The 15,714-nt window shown below is 35.0% G+C and overlaps 1 protein-coding gene across 4 annotated transcripts in view; it reads left to right on the top strand.

Moving 5' to 3' along the window:
• Positions 1-15,714, top strand: part of LOC122806592 (basement membrane-specific heparan sulfate proteoglycan core protein-like) — a 1,657,353-nt gene that overhangs the window by 1,082,769 nt on the left and 558,870 nt on the right. For all 4 annotated transcript variants that reach the window (XM_044077142.1, XM_044077143.1, XM_044077144.1 and 1 more), the window contains 2 exons: positions 1,999-2,334; positions 12,313-12,648. In XM_044077142.1, the coding sequence (XP_043933077.1) occupies positions 1,999-2,334; positions 12,313-12,648 (672 nt within the window). The remainder of the gene's footprint in view (positions 1-1,998; positions 2,335-12,312; positions 12,649-15,714) is intronic.

Genomic DNA, 15,714 nt, shown 5'->3' with positions numbered 1-15,714 from the left:
ATGCAGTACAATACAATACAATTTTAAAACATTGCAATATGATGTCAGTTTAATGTCTAATTCATTCATCCAATTCAAATCTAAATTAATAATAATCTGTTTTGAAACTAATTTTAATCTTTTTCACTGCCAGTTTTATTCTAATGTAACTCATTAAATACCTTGCACCCTCAAGGAGAATGAACTCTCCTTTGAACACCATGTAATAGCTATTACTAGAACATCCCAGTCCATGTAATCTCTAAAGATATATGCTCCTGATTCAAAGAAGTTATTGATCTTTCTACTTGCCCCTATTAAGACCCATAAAAGAACATATCTTACCCTTCAACATGTACTTGTGCAGTTATATTACACATCTTATGAAACCTCAAAGATTCCCTACAAAAATAATTTTTGGGTGTGAGCTCTGAAAACTACGTAGTGTATGAAAAAGCTCAAGCAAATCTTCTGCAGACTATTGCATGCAACATCTGCTTGACTTACAAGGCAAAGGACCTACCCCTGTTAAACTTCTTAAATATTCAATAACTGGCAATATAAACAAACCCACTCTAAGGACGTAAACTTGTAGTACATAGAAATATTAACAGAACTCCTGAGAAAATGGTTCTCTCTGGCAAAAGGTCTCCCACATTGCCACTAGTCTGAAATTTTTGATTTTAGAAAAAATAACATTCAAAATGTGCTTTATTTCAGGAAAAACATTGTAAAAGTTTGGAAAATTATTAAAGAACAATTGAAACAATGTTTAATGACTGTCATACTAAAATGAAAGTGCTAATTGTCATAAGAAGTGAATTTAAAAATATATTTTTCCTGATTTATGAGTTTAAATAAACAAGAAAGGCATGCCAAGGCAAAGGTTATGCTCTGCATTGACAAAAGTGTGGGTGTGTGTGTCTGTGTGTGCGTGCATGTGTGTGTGCATGCGTGTGTGTGTGTGTGTGTGTGTGTGTGTGTGTGTGTGTGTGTGTGTGTGTGTGTGTGTGTGTGCGAGATAGAGGTATGTAAGTATAATGATGTAAAACTCTATCCAGTCTGTACACTGTCACTAAAAGGTTGTGGTAATGTTTCTCCTGCAATATTACTGATATGGCCTCAAAGTCATACAACAACAGCTGATCTGAAGCTAAACCTGCTGTTGGGAATCCATGAGTTGATGTTTCAGACGTCTTCTGTACAATGGCATCAGAACAGGCTGAATACCTGAGATTGTTGGTGTGAGACACTTGTTTGGCTGTGCTTAGAAACCAAAAAAAAGTGATTTGGAATATGCATTCGCTTAGTTATACAAATTTCACCCACTGGTGACTGTTTCTATGGTGCTGAACAGAATCTTGAACTGACTTTGAAAGAACTGATATGGACTTTTACAGATCTGCCTTTTTTCTTTTTGGAGATGCAGTCATACGCTTTTATAGTTCTCGGACATAAAAATGTTGTGCTTGTGGAAACACTGCATGGTCACATGACTGACATACTGAAATTAAGAAGATTCAACGTTGCCTGTGCAGTGCCCCTGCTCTGTGCTGTAATAATATTTTATTCCACTTTGTTAACAGGTATTTCAACTGGACAGACACAAGGAGTGCAGTGCAGTGTTTTACTGCTTTATGCTTTCCCAAACAGGGCAAGAGTCAAAAATGTATAGAAACAAAAGTTGCAGGAATCAAAGGATGCAGCTCATTTGTATTTCATTGCCTTAAGGCGGTATGCCTGCTGCAGTCACTGCTGAATTATGAGGTTTACACATGAATGCATGTATTCATTAAATATATTAGTCGCTTGTTGGTTTGTTGTGTAGTTTTTCTCTTCACAGTTTTTTAGACAATCAAACATTACTCTACCCCAAAATGTACTAAGAAACCAACTTTAGTCCAATCATTTTTTTTCCTGGTTACTAGTTGCTTAAAAAGGAAATATTTATTAGAGCATGATGCAAAGATGCCCACCATTATAGTGTTTAATTGTTACTTTTATTTTGTCCTGTTGCAGATGATGCAGTGATAATGACCACACTAGGTCCCAGCCTAACAGACAAGCAAGAATCAATGGTGCTCCTGCCATGTTACTTCAGTGCTGACTCTGAGACACTTGACTTAAACCTTCTTACAGTACAGTGGGAATTCCAGGGAAATCGTCTGGCCATATTTGCTGACAAAATCCTGTTTAACAGCAGTAGGGCATGGCTTTCTATGGATGGACTGAAGAAAGGAAATGCTTCACTCATTCTCAAGACTGTTTCAGCAGCAGATGAAGGGGATTATGTGTGCTATATCAGTTACTTGCCAGATATCAGACAAAATATGACTACCACTTTAAATATTGATGGTAATTTTATTTTATTTGCAATGCATGTTGTATTTTCTTTGTTATTTGTCTTATATGTGAGGAAGAAAAATGATGAAATTTCAGACTTGTTCTCGGGTTTCCGTGTATATTTTGCCTTTGATTTCTAGCATTTGGATTACATTCTAAAGATTTTGCTTTTATTTAGAAATTTAGTCCTGTGTAGACCATGCACATTATACAGTATTTCTAAAAACTGCCATAAAATTTTGCTAAGAAACTGTCGAAATGGAATCTTTATAGAGGGGGTAAGCCTCCATTGTCACCATATTGAACACCTAAAGATGTCATGCTTGTGGAAACATTACATGGTCACATGACTGACACTGAAATTAAGAAGATCCATCTTTGAGTTGATGGTCTTCAAAATACATATGCAAATCCACAGGTAATTTTTAATCAAAAAAAGACCCCCTAATTTTAGACAACAGAGCTAAGAATGATTTTCCATCAACATAAGGAGTCATTCTAAAGGGAGAGTCATTTGTTCCCTAAAACACATTACCAGGGTTTCAAAACCCTCAGACAAACACTGAAACAATGAGCAGTAAAAAGAAAAACTTGATAAAAATGCTCCAAATCAAGTTTGAAATATATAAAATAAACAATTTAATACTAACAGTAAGCATTTTTATCACATAGAAGTATGTTAGTAACTTCATCAGACTGTGGTACTTTATTGTAAGATCACATCATTTAAACATGAAATGCAAAAATATTTGAATCATAGTGAGTTTTAAATGAAATTTTCTTGAATAGTTTGCCAATGCAGGATGATTTAACTGTTTTGAAAAATGATAAAGCTAGAATTCTGTTATGTTTGGTGTTCTACAGCTACATAAGTATTTTGACAGACCTCCTATGAGACTAATAGTAGCAAGGGCATGTTCTACAATTGAGCTACTCTGTTTTTGGATAACAGAATTAAGGATTTTGTGGGCAAGGATAATTCTATTAAGGATTGTTTTGATTTTGTTACTAATATAAGAAGTAAAAACATTAAAGAAGGTACATTTTTGTTTCAGCTGATGTTCAGTTTCTTTTTACAATGACAATAATAATATAATAATAGCAGTTACGATTAGAGTGATGGGGTTGTGAATTAATGAAGGATAAGAATTTAGAACCTAAAGATATTAGGTTAAATACAGAGCTGATGGATATTATTCTGCACAACTACTTAACTTTTTTTTCCAATTAACGTGGGAACAAAACTGTGGGGTAGCAATGGGGTGTCTGTAGGCTCCCAGCTATGCCAATTTAATTTTAACACAGTGGGAAAAGAAATATGTCTACCTTCACAGACACCACCTAAATGTTAATTATGGGCATTGTCTTGTTGATATTTTTTTTCATGTTGGAGGGTACTTTAAAGATTTGAGGAATTGTTTGAATGACATTAATGAGACCACCACTTTTCTAACATTTAAAGAGAGTGTATCTGAATTGAGTGTGAAGTTTTTGGATAATGATTTTTAAAAGGTTGTCAGTGGCAAGATGCAACAAAACTCAGCCCCAGGAATGTTATAAGTAATTCTATTTTATATTTTTCTAGTATGAATCCTAAGAAAATGACAGAAGGTATAGTATATGGGAAGGCTAAAAGACGTAGATGATTAACAAGTGATAGTGAGGATGTTACACTGTTCCAACACATAGAGGTGAAGTTTTTACAAAGAGGTTATCCCAATAACAAGTTTTGTCAGATACTGAAAAGGACTTTCTGATAGTGTGAGGCTATCAGAGGAAATGATAAGTCTGGAATGGCTATGACTTTTGTCTGTGGATTTTTATAGTATTTAAAATATATTTAATAACAGGAATATTATATAAGGATGTGATATTTTCGCTCTCAGTTTGTTTCTCAGGATTGTTACCAAATGAGAAAAAAAGTCTAAAACAGATATCTGACAGTCATAACACCAAGATGATAAAAATGAATAAAATAAAAACTTCTACATATCAGAACTGCTCATATTGTAGATATATAGAGCATGGTTTAAATTTCAAATTGTTTTTTGAAACCTTTTTATAAATCTGTAATGTCCCCTATTTTTCTACATATGACTGATTATGTTGCATGTGTTTTGTTAGAAAGAGAACTACATCTTTAAAAAATAAGAATATATGAATATCTGTATGCTATTGCTAAACGTGATTCTATTAATGCACTTTACAGATATAGTATGGTTTGTAGCAAGTTTAAACATTTTTATTTTTTGCTCTGTATTTTCAGAATAAAGACATTCATGATGATGACAGGGAAAATGTATTAGAAGTTAGGGAGTTAAAGTGGAAACTTGGGCTGAATACCCTTGAGTTACCAGGGTTGAATGGTTCTTTAAACTTTACATTTTTTTAAAAAATGAAGGTGTTTGTCTGATTAATATTCAATACAAAGGGTGTTTATTGGGAGACCAGTGTGATAAAGTGATTTTTTGTATCTATAAAGAATGTGATCTTACAATGAAGTATTACAATCTGATGAAGTTACTGACTTATACGTCTGTGTGATGAAACTCTTACTGTTAGTATTAAATTGTCTATTCTGAATACTTCAGCTTTGTTTGGAGTGTTTTTATTATTACAGTTTCAAAACCAAATGACTAAAATAAAGCAAAGGATAGTAAGTGTATGCACTAGAGTTACTTAAAAATAAGTAAGAAATGTATCTGTAAAATAACTTCCATGTAAAATATTAATGATCAATACAGGAAGAGAATATAAACTTAAAGCACATCTTCAAACAATTCAAACCTTACGAAATACCTGGTATTTTACTATTCACTGCACCTCTGCTTACACAGGTTTGTAGGCAGATACCACACTCATTGCCCTTGCAGGCCATTTTTAAGCATTGCCAGTTTCCTTTTTGGTGCTTGAATTAACTTATTCTCTTTGGTGTTAGCTTAGCCATACCAGTCCCATATTTGATTATAATATATTACTCCTAGTGAGAATAACTAGTAACATACCATGGATAACCTGAGGAGACATATGTGTGGGATTAAAGCATTTAGGAGGGGCTTCTATCCAGTAGTAATATAAGGGGGCAGTCCTGGGATAAATTTTATATCACCCATCCACAGATGCAAGTTGCACTTAAACATGTAGAGGGATAAGCTTTGCTTTACATGGATGGGGGGGGGGTCTTCTCCAGAGCAGTGGTATCCTCTGTGAGGTTTACCCATCTCTGCAAAACACTCTGTTGATGTTACAGAAAAGGATTACATCCCTGAACTGAGGATTTTCAATGCCATTTGACTTGTTGGCATGCAGTAGGTCCATCAGTATAGTGTATGAGGATGCCTTATATGCCAGACACAGGTTACCTCTTAGCAGTCTACAGGACATAGAAAATAGTGACAGAGCTTTGAGGTGATCCATGTAGGACATATTGTTAGTAAGGTATCTCTGTGGGTGCTCCAGTTGATGCACGTGTCTAGAGGGATAGATGCCAAAGGGGGCATTATACTCGATGACTGCCCTAATGAAGGTTGGGTAAAGGATGATAATGACATCTCTAGATCTGGTCATAATACTTTGTTTATAAGCTGCACAATATAGAAGGACATTCTTATGACAGTAGACACATGTTGGTCAGAAGTTAGGTCACTGTCCACACAAGCTCCCAAACCCAAAATGGGTCATCTCTCAGGTATATTGTAACTCTGGTAGTTTTGTGGGGTAGTAGACTTCCTAGAGGTTACAATAATACATTTTTTGGCATTTAGTTTCAGTCCATGATTCTGGCACAAGTTATCTGTTTAGAGCAGACCTTCCTGCAGGATGGTTAAGTCAGATTCAATAACTGCTCCTAACTTGCAGTCATCTGCAAACTTATTAAGTCAGAACCCATTGGTATTGGCTTTTACTGAAGAGGAGTAGATGCCAGACAAGAGAGGTCCCAGCACTTAGTCCTGGTTGACTCCACTATATTGACTGTTTTTTTTTTGTGGAGGTAACTTCCCTTATTTTGATCTTCTGCATCCTACCTGTCAGCCAGTTGGCAATCTAGCTGGTGATGTAGAATTGTATTCTCAGTTTATTTCACTTTCCTATTATATCATTCTGTCTAGTATATTTAACCTCTGGGATCATGTCTTCTAAGTCTTAGAGTCTTAGAAAATCATTATGTCACTTCATTAATCATGTCATTGAATGTCATTCCCCTTTGACATATACATCCCTAAACACTTATTGCTGCTGAAAAGGCTGCAGAGATTCCTAAGATAATTGAAAGGCTAGGCAACATAACCTACCCAGACAGATTAAAGGTCTTCCCATTATTCTTTGCTATGTGCAGCGTGATCTCACCTGGCTTTTCATACTATGAAAGCCCCTCCTTTTTCATGTGTGTGTGTGTGTGTGTGTGTGTGTGTGTGTGTGTGTGTGTGTGTGTATATATATATATATATGTCACCTCCACAGACCTGCTTGTGCTATGGCTATACACACCAAAAGCTTAACCTCCATCATGGCAGTAATAACACCTGCTAACGAGCGATATACTTAAACCAGCACATTCCGTGGTTTTAGAACAGACTCCCTCTGCATATCTAACAGTAGTATAGTTAGAGTGAGGTGAAGGGGGCAGCCAACCTGACAGCAAAGTTTTATGGGGCAGAATCAGTTAATCATGATTCCTTTTTAGTGCATATCAGCTTTTTAATGACAATACTGCCTTTGCAGTGAAAACTGAGCACTGTGGCACTCTGTGTGTTATCTCAACTGCAGCAACTGCTTGCAACCAATGCAGCAGGTAGTTTGCTACAGTTTAAAAGACAACAAGTGTTTTCTTTAAAGAGTTAAAATTTGAGCACTGTAACACTCCATGCATGGTATAAATTAATGCCTGTTTGTTACAAATGTGGGAAGCAGTTTGCTACAGTTTAAAGAAAGAAAATAGATTATGTTGCTATTCAGCTGATGCAGAGAGCTGTGGCACATGTTTTTTTTAATTTCATACCATCCATACACAACTATGAACAGCACTTATGAGCTCTGACTGCCTTTAGTAATGTTGTAAAAGAGAAAGAAATATAAGAGGAAGATGTGTTTGTAGGAATCATTTCAAAAGATTTGTTAGTAAGGATTACACAGAGAAACAGACTCAAACCCAGATTGGCACAATGCACCTCATTAACAGTGTATTGCCTTAGCTTGGCATACAGTATTAGTATCCATTCCATTCCATTTTTAACTGTGTGGTTATACCATACACATTAACAGAACACTGATTTTGTCCAATGTTTTTCTGATTTTCGCTTTTTTTCTGCTGCACTATGTGCCACCCCAAAACCATACTCATGAAGGAGTTTAGGCTTAACATATTTTCTAGCAGCAAAGCTTTTGGCAACAAAACTCCTTATCAGACATTGTTAAAAAGGTGATACCCCTTATTCTGTTTAATTATAGCTATTGTTTGTTTCTTTAGCAGGAATTAACCAAACAATGATATAATATATATATTTTTTTGATTTTCTACCACAAACTAACTTTTATCCAACATGTGACAGATGCAGACTTATAGTTTGGCTGCAGTAGAACTTTTTTTCCTTGTTTGGCTCTCACTGCTATAATTTCTGATGATAATCATGCATATTAAGTGTATTAAAATATGTCAAATATTTATTTTAGAACAAAAATTAAAAAAAGAATATTTCAATAAAAAGTTCATATGCTCAGTAATTTGTAGCCATTTTATGTAGGAACTACTTTTACAAACTACAAAAAGATATACACTAATAATATAACACATATAAATATTCATAAAAGCCCAAATGCCTTCAAGGTTGGGTATTATTGAAAATAACCAAACAGGTTGGTAAGCCCTCTCTCTGTGGTGTCAAACTTCACCACAACCTTGGATGGTCTGTTATTTCCCAGTAATGTCTAATCCTGCCAGGTACAACGCTTTAGTACCTGAGGTTAGTGCATTAACTATAACGAACAATTTGAAGCTACTTGACGTAAAATTACTTAAAATTAAAAAACTCCAATTGGAAGTAAATTACTTCCAAGAATGCAGCAGACAACATATAGTCCCGAAGGGGCTGAGGCACCATGTGTATCCCACAGGACTTACGGCTAACTCTTTATTCCACCTTGAACTAAACACCCTGTTTGACGAACAGGGCTTTGCTTTAATGGATCTGATTAGCAAACATTATAGTATGCAAATAGTTGATTTATCTAAAGAAGTCACTGACTTAAACTCCATCATAGTCAACCATGCTGACTTCTTTAGGTATAAATTTGAGTATGACAGATCTTTCAACTCTATTGACCAACTGTTAATGAAACTTAAATCTAATAAAGCTAAAAAATTGAACCGTGACAGATTAGCTTATGACAACGGTACAGCATACCCCAGTCCCCCTTTGTCACAGAATGGACTAGCAGAAGTTCCTATTACTACTACTCCAGCTGACTCTATTGAGTCACACGACAAAGAGCCAGACTTTAGTGTGGGTTACACTAACCGTAACCCAAGTTACAAAGATGGGAACCAGAATACCAGCTTATGGGCAGGGCGACTTAGGAATGGAAAGTATAAGAACACTAATGGAGAACAAACTAATCAACCTTACCACAATAGAGTTGTATCTGACGATGACTACAATAACTCAAGACTGGGTGCTATACCTAAGAGACCTTACAACAACAATAAAAATTACCAAAAACAACAAAAAAACTATCTTCGCCCATGCAATCAACCAAAGAGGTAGAAAACGATACTATTGGTCCAACCATCATTCACAACAAATCTGGAGACTTTAACATCTATAACTTCTCTTGTGTTGAAATAGATGCTGTCTTGATTGAACTTTTAGCTAAGGGGCAAACTTTTGTCCCCAGTAAACACATGGACTTAGTTCAAAGCATTAAAGATTTGAAGTTGTTTGTAAGAAAGCTTAACTTAAACTTACTATTAGGAAATTCACCGGCTTTAACCAATCCACTTAGAGTTGTGAGTGAATATAACCCTCCCTTACACCCTACACTGAACACTTTTGAGTTATTTATGGAACTAGACTTACGTTGTCTAAACAATTACCAAAACAAAGTATTTTATAAAGAAGTGGGACTCAGTAATATTAGCACTGCTGAATTATCTTCTCTCACTACATTCAAGTCACTAAATATTAGAATAATAAAACCAGACAAGGGAGGTGGGCTAGTTATATTTGACAACTGCGACTACATTAATAGGGTAGAACAAATTTTAGAAGGTGCAACTTATGCCAAGGTGTCCATAAACAAAGTGAATACAGCATACAGTAGAATTAAAAATTACTTTAGTGATCTGTTTATGGATGGATATATTGATATCAACATATATCACTACATAACTATGAATTGGCCTAAGATTCCTATTCTTTTTGCAACACCTAAAATTCACAAAAACATTACAAATCCACCACTTAGACCGCTTATAGATGGACAGAACTCTATAACCTATGCTTCAGCTAAAGTAGTCGACAATATTCTGAAGAAATACTTAAAAACTGAACCTCAGGTCTGCAAGGACTCGTGGACTTTTCTCGAGAATTTAACTAAAATTGAATATAAGGAAGAAAACAACTTCCTAACTATAGACTTTATAGATCTGTATACGACTATCCCCCATTTAGAGGGAATAGAATGGGTTAACTTGTGTCTTATAAGTAAAGGTGCACCATCCAATGAAATTTTTACAGTTACAACTTTACTCGACATTATTTTAACTAACAACTACTTTACATTCAACAATAAATTGTACTTACAGAAATGTGGTGTTGCGATGGGCTCCCCGTGCAGAGCCAGTTTCGCTAACACTGTAATGGTGTATTGGGAAACTATCTTTATTTTTAAGAACACTGAGTGGACTCCATTCATTAAATACTATACCAGATTCCTTGACAATATTTTTATTCTCTTTCAAGGACAAAATGAAGTAACAAATAACTTTTTAAATTATCTAAACAATACTACCAATTTTTTCAAATTCACATCTGAGTTCCAGGCTTTGTCCATCAACTACCTTGATGTTAATATACTTAAAGACCCAGTAGGTAAGCAGTACACTTCTAGAATACATAGGAAAGACACCTTCTGTAACTCGTACCTCCACTATAGCAGCCTCCATCCATCTACGCAAAAGAAAGCCATAGTAAAGGGTCAGTGGATTAGAGCAGCCCACATGACAACCTTGGATAGTGACTTCTTGGCTGAATGCAGACTACTGGAAACCTTGTTTATTGAGAGAGGATACCCTAGTAATCTAGTCATGGATGTATTCCATGAGGTTAAGTACAAAAGAGACAATGGTATAATACTCCCAATTTTAGATACTAGAGATAGACTAGATATTAGTGCGAGTGGACAGTCTAGTACAATTATTGACTTGAACATGAACACCTATACAAAAAATATTGACACTTTCAGTGTCCTTGATATTGATGATAATGATAATAATAAAAATTACCAGTTAAGCTATATTACAACATTTAGCATGGAGAGTAGTACCATGAAAAAGATACTGTATAAAAATTGGTTAATCATTCAACAAGATAAAAATATTAACCTTAATCTTCCAGAATATCCAACCTTAGTGTACAGAAAAGGAAAAAACATTAAAAATATTCTTGAGTCAAACAAAAAGAACACTTTCAACAACCGAAAAGGGATGTACAGTTGTGGTAGCTGTAATATGTGTAAACATATGACCTGCAGTGAGTATGTTACTATCAACAGCATCAAATACAAGATCAATTACAAACTCAACTGTAATTCAAAACTTATAGTCTATGTAGCTACATGCACCCTATGTTCAGCGTTCTACATAGGAAAGACTGAACGCCGATTAAAAGAGAGAGTATATGAGCATACATATGCGATATCTCATTGTAAGACAGAAAATGCTTTAGCTAAACACACCATAGCTTATGCAGGTCACACTTTTAAATTGACAGCCTTTGATCAGATTCAAACTGATATCAGAGGTGGCCCATATAATCTTTTATTAGAAGATCGAGAATTGTCCTGGCAATTGAGAACAAATTCTTTCTTTAAACCAGGACTGAACGAACACTGTAACATCGGATGCCTTTTGAAATTGAAAAGTATAGATATAAAATAAAATATGCCTTAAGCAGATGTTACTAATTCATGGTGACATGTTGTCCTATGTTGTAAAAAAACTTTTTTTAAAAAACAATATATATTATTCCTTTTTCTTTTATCATACATTTCCCTCTTCACTATACAATCCTTTCAATAAGTTCTTTTATGTATCTTTTATACTTATATTTAGGAATACATATATTTTCATAAAATAAATTAAATTACCAAATTTTTGACTTTGTACTGTTTAACACTTGTACAATAGTCTTATTAATTAGTTTAATGTTTTTATAATGGTATCTACCAATATGTGAAAAATGTTTTAACTTTAAAGAAAGACCCATTACAGAGTGTCAGATCAGGGTGGTTACTTTGTTATATCACTTTAAAAAGTGTTTTACTTTTACTTGATGTTGGTATATATTATTAAATTATTTGATTGTTTCTTGTCTGATGAAGTTGCCCCAATAGAGGGCAACGAAAAGCGCTTTACAATAAATGTAGTTTCTTCATTTTTTTTACGCTGGATTGCTGTGGAACCTTTTTTGAGAATTAATCCTGCCAGGTATTACTGATCACAAACTATGCTGCTAACCATCCCATGTTTAATTGTATATTTTTACTCATAAATGCCTTGCATATTTTAAATAAATAAATTATTTTTCATTATAACATATTGACATTGTATGATTTCTCTGCTTATTTTACATTATCACACTAGAGCTGTATGTTTTACCCTAATGTATTTTCCAGCCATAAAGTTTTCAGTATCAATGGACATTAGCATATGTTGCTGAAAGATGCCATTTATTATGCAGTTTAACAGTGAACTGTTATTTTATGCTGTTGCAGATGGTACACCAAAAGTAGTCGCACGTGGCTCCCTAGTTACAGCCAATCAGGGGTCAGTGATACTGCTGCCGTGCTACTTCAATATGGATTCAGAAACAATGGATTTGAATCATCTTGTGGTGCAGTGGGAATTCCAGGGAAGTCAAGTGGCCAAATTTATGAATAACAATGTGTATGATAGTAAAAGAGCAAGGCTTTCTGTGACTGAGCTGGAGAAAGGGAATGCCTCCTTGGTGATTAACAACATTTCATTCAGAAATGAAGGGAATTATACTTGTAACGTCAGTTACTTTTCAGATACCAAACTAAAAGTGATTGTCACGTTAAACATTGAAGGTAATATCTGTTTCTTCTTCATGTATTGAAACTACACAGTACTCGGTTTAGAAGTTTAAATGTAGTTCTTAAGTTTCTAAATGCTGACTGAATTCATATTCATATTTTTCTTAGACATTAATAAAAAGCATGTTTAGTTTTTTTTTTTAACTGGTATAAAGTTCATGTAGATAAAAGAGTATTTATTAAGAATGATGGTTTAAATTTCATTTATTATTTTGTTTGTAGACCTGATATACCTAAAAAGGTCAAAGATGGCTTCTTATATTATGCTGCTATCTTTTTTTAGAATGCACATACTGTTTTAGTGCTATTCCAAATCCTGTTTCTGTTTTTTTAATATTTGTTATGGAGTCTGTGACTTAAATGAGCATAACTTGGGAATACCAGTAAAGAGTGTGAATTGTGGTTCTCCTTGATTTAATATTATTTCCTCACCATTCACAATGCTTAATTTTTCTAATATAGATTTATTTTATGTTTGTCTGCATTTGGTTTCTGTGTGATTTCAATCCCTTTTCATTCTCTGTTTATAAGTTTTATTTTCATCGGTTGTTATGAATCTATTTTACTTTGGAGCTTCTAACAATGCTAGTGTTATCTTCAGTGCACCCCTACCTAATTAATTGTTCCATTAAATGATTGAATAATTTATTGATTGTTTGATCAACTTGCTAATTTACTAGCTAGTCAAGTAGCTAGACCAGGTTTGCCAGAGGTTCCATTTTTTGAGGACTTAGAAGGAAAATGAAACTGATCAATTTGTCTGAAGTCAAATCATGTGCAAATGAGAGCTGACTGTATCCAAGAACAGTCACTATTTTCATGCTGTCTTTTAATTGATTTAATCCTGTTTATGTCACTGGTTAACACATATGACCATCTTTCTATAAACTGGGACTGGACTATATATTTCTGTCCACCCCTAATGTAACTCCTTATTACACACTTCAGAGCAATGTGTCCCAGGTTAACACCTCTTATACACTCACACTTAAATAAATTGAATTTCACACATGCAAACACTTCTGGGAAAGCCTGACACAGATTTCCAGCTGTGTCTCCTCCCCAAAGTAATATGGTAACAGGATGCCACCAATGAGATCATCTACATGCCCTCTCAAAGGGATTTCCAGTTATTAAAATTAGATATCAAAACAAATGGTAGCATATGACCTAAATCAGGTAGGCTTTTGGTGTGACCTGAGAATTATCAAGCAGGCTTAAGCACCCTCAAATCAGTAAAGTGTACACTGACTGACCAGCCACAATGTAATATAATAAAAAGATTTAATAATGAGCAAAATGATTAAAAATGTAAAACAGTAATTTCAATAAACAAACAGAATTCAGTCGCCAGAAAATGAAATTAAAGCTGAATGATAGAAATCCAACATTTAGAAAAAAATCTAATTGATTAGCTATAATTTCCTATCTGACTAAAGAACACTGTCCCTGATCTAAACTAAATATTACAACAGAGCAAAGGCAGGCTTACAGTTCCTGATGACTCTTTTGGGAATCCACTGCTCAGTACAACTGTGAACTGTGTACTCAAAACTACAAACTCAACTGTGAACTGAACTATGAACTGAACTGAACTGAACTATGAACTCAGCTGAACTCAATTGTCTTTAGCAGGCTATGTTATAAACTACAATAAATAAATAAATCCGTGTGGAGTGAATGCTCTATAAATGCAGCAAAACCAAGATAAATAAAAACGTAAAAATAGAGCAAAACAATGAAGGGGTAGCAAATGTTGCTACAATATTCCGTGTCCAAATAAATCAACTGTAAATCAAAATACTCCAACGTAAGCCAAGGACAATAAATAAAAACAGAGATTTTATTGCAATATAAGTCGGTTAGCGCTTTCGCTGATTAGCTTCTTCAGTCTCCTCAATCAGTCAGTATCTCCCTTGGAAAACCTACCTTGCTGGAAATTTCTAGCAAAGCATTTGCCACCTTCTCTGTCTCAATAGATGACAGAGCCACTGCCTCAGGGTATCTGGTAGCATAATCTACTATCACCAGGATATATTTCTTCCCTTTAGAACTTGGAGTACTCAGGGGTCTTGCAATGTCCATGGCCACCCTCTGAAATGGTTCCTCAAAAACAGGTAAAGGCATTAATGGAGCCTTGACCTTATCCCCTACCTCGCTAACTTTTTGGCACTGTTCACAAGTCCTACAATATCCTACCACATTCTTTGTAATCCCAGGCCAATAAAAAAAGCATAACATGTCTCTTAGTATGTTTTATACCCATATGACCTGAAAAAAGGGATGTCGTGCTATGGCTAAAAGTGACATCAGTACCTACCAGGAGCTGTGCTCACTTTCAGACTTACTGTTATAGGATACCTCTTTCTCTGAAACAGCCAGCACACCAGTTCCACCTTCAGGTATGAGATCTGTCTGGGTCTCTCCTAGGTTACCAGACCTACATGACCGCATCTGCAGTGAAGAAACCAGCCACAAGGACTCAAGGGCTTTAAAAAGAAAAAAGTTACTTGACCACTGTCACTGCAAACGGGTTCTCTCTCAGTCCCCCACTTGCTGAATTCTTGGCCATTGACTGCATCTGCAGTGAAGAAACCAGTCATAGGGACTCAAGGGCTTTAAAACTATAATAAGTTATGACCACAGGTCTATATTATAACATCGAAGTCTAAAACTTTGAATGTTATAATATCGAGCCATTCAATCGAAACACAAGCCTATACTGTCGATAGACATTCTTTATCCACAGCTGCATAACAGTCTTCCCTAGGTTGAAGTATACGTCTAAGAAATACTGCTGGGTGCTCTTGTCCTTCTGAGGAAGCTTGGCTAATTATAGCCCCCATCCCATAATTTGATACATCTACTTGTACAACAAATTCTTTGCTATAATCTGGGCTGGCTAACACAGGGGGTCCTCCCAAAATCTCTTTAAGTTTTTGGAATTCCTACTCAAAAGGTGTGGTCCACACTACCTTATCCAGTCTATTTTTCCTAATTAGTTCAGTAAGGGGTATAGTGATTGTACTATAATTGGGCACAGATTTTCTACAGTACCCC

This window comes from Protopterus annectens, chromosome 7.part0 (genome assembly GCF_019279795.1).
Source record: "Protopterus annectens isolate FY-2018-M chromosome 7.part0, PAN1.0, whole genome shotgun sequence".
Classification (NCBI taxonomy): domain Eukaryota; kingdom Metazoa; phylum Chordata; order Ceratodontiformes; family Protopteridae; genus Protopterus; species Protopterus annectens.
This window is presented reverse-complemented; position numbering and strand designations above follow the sequence as displayed.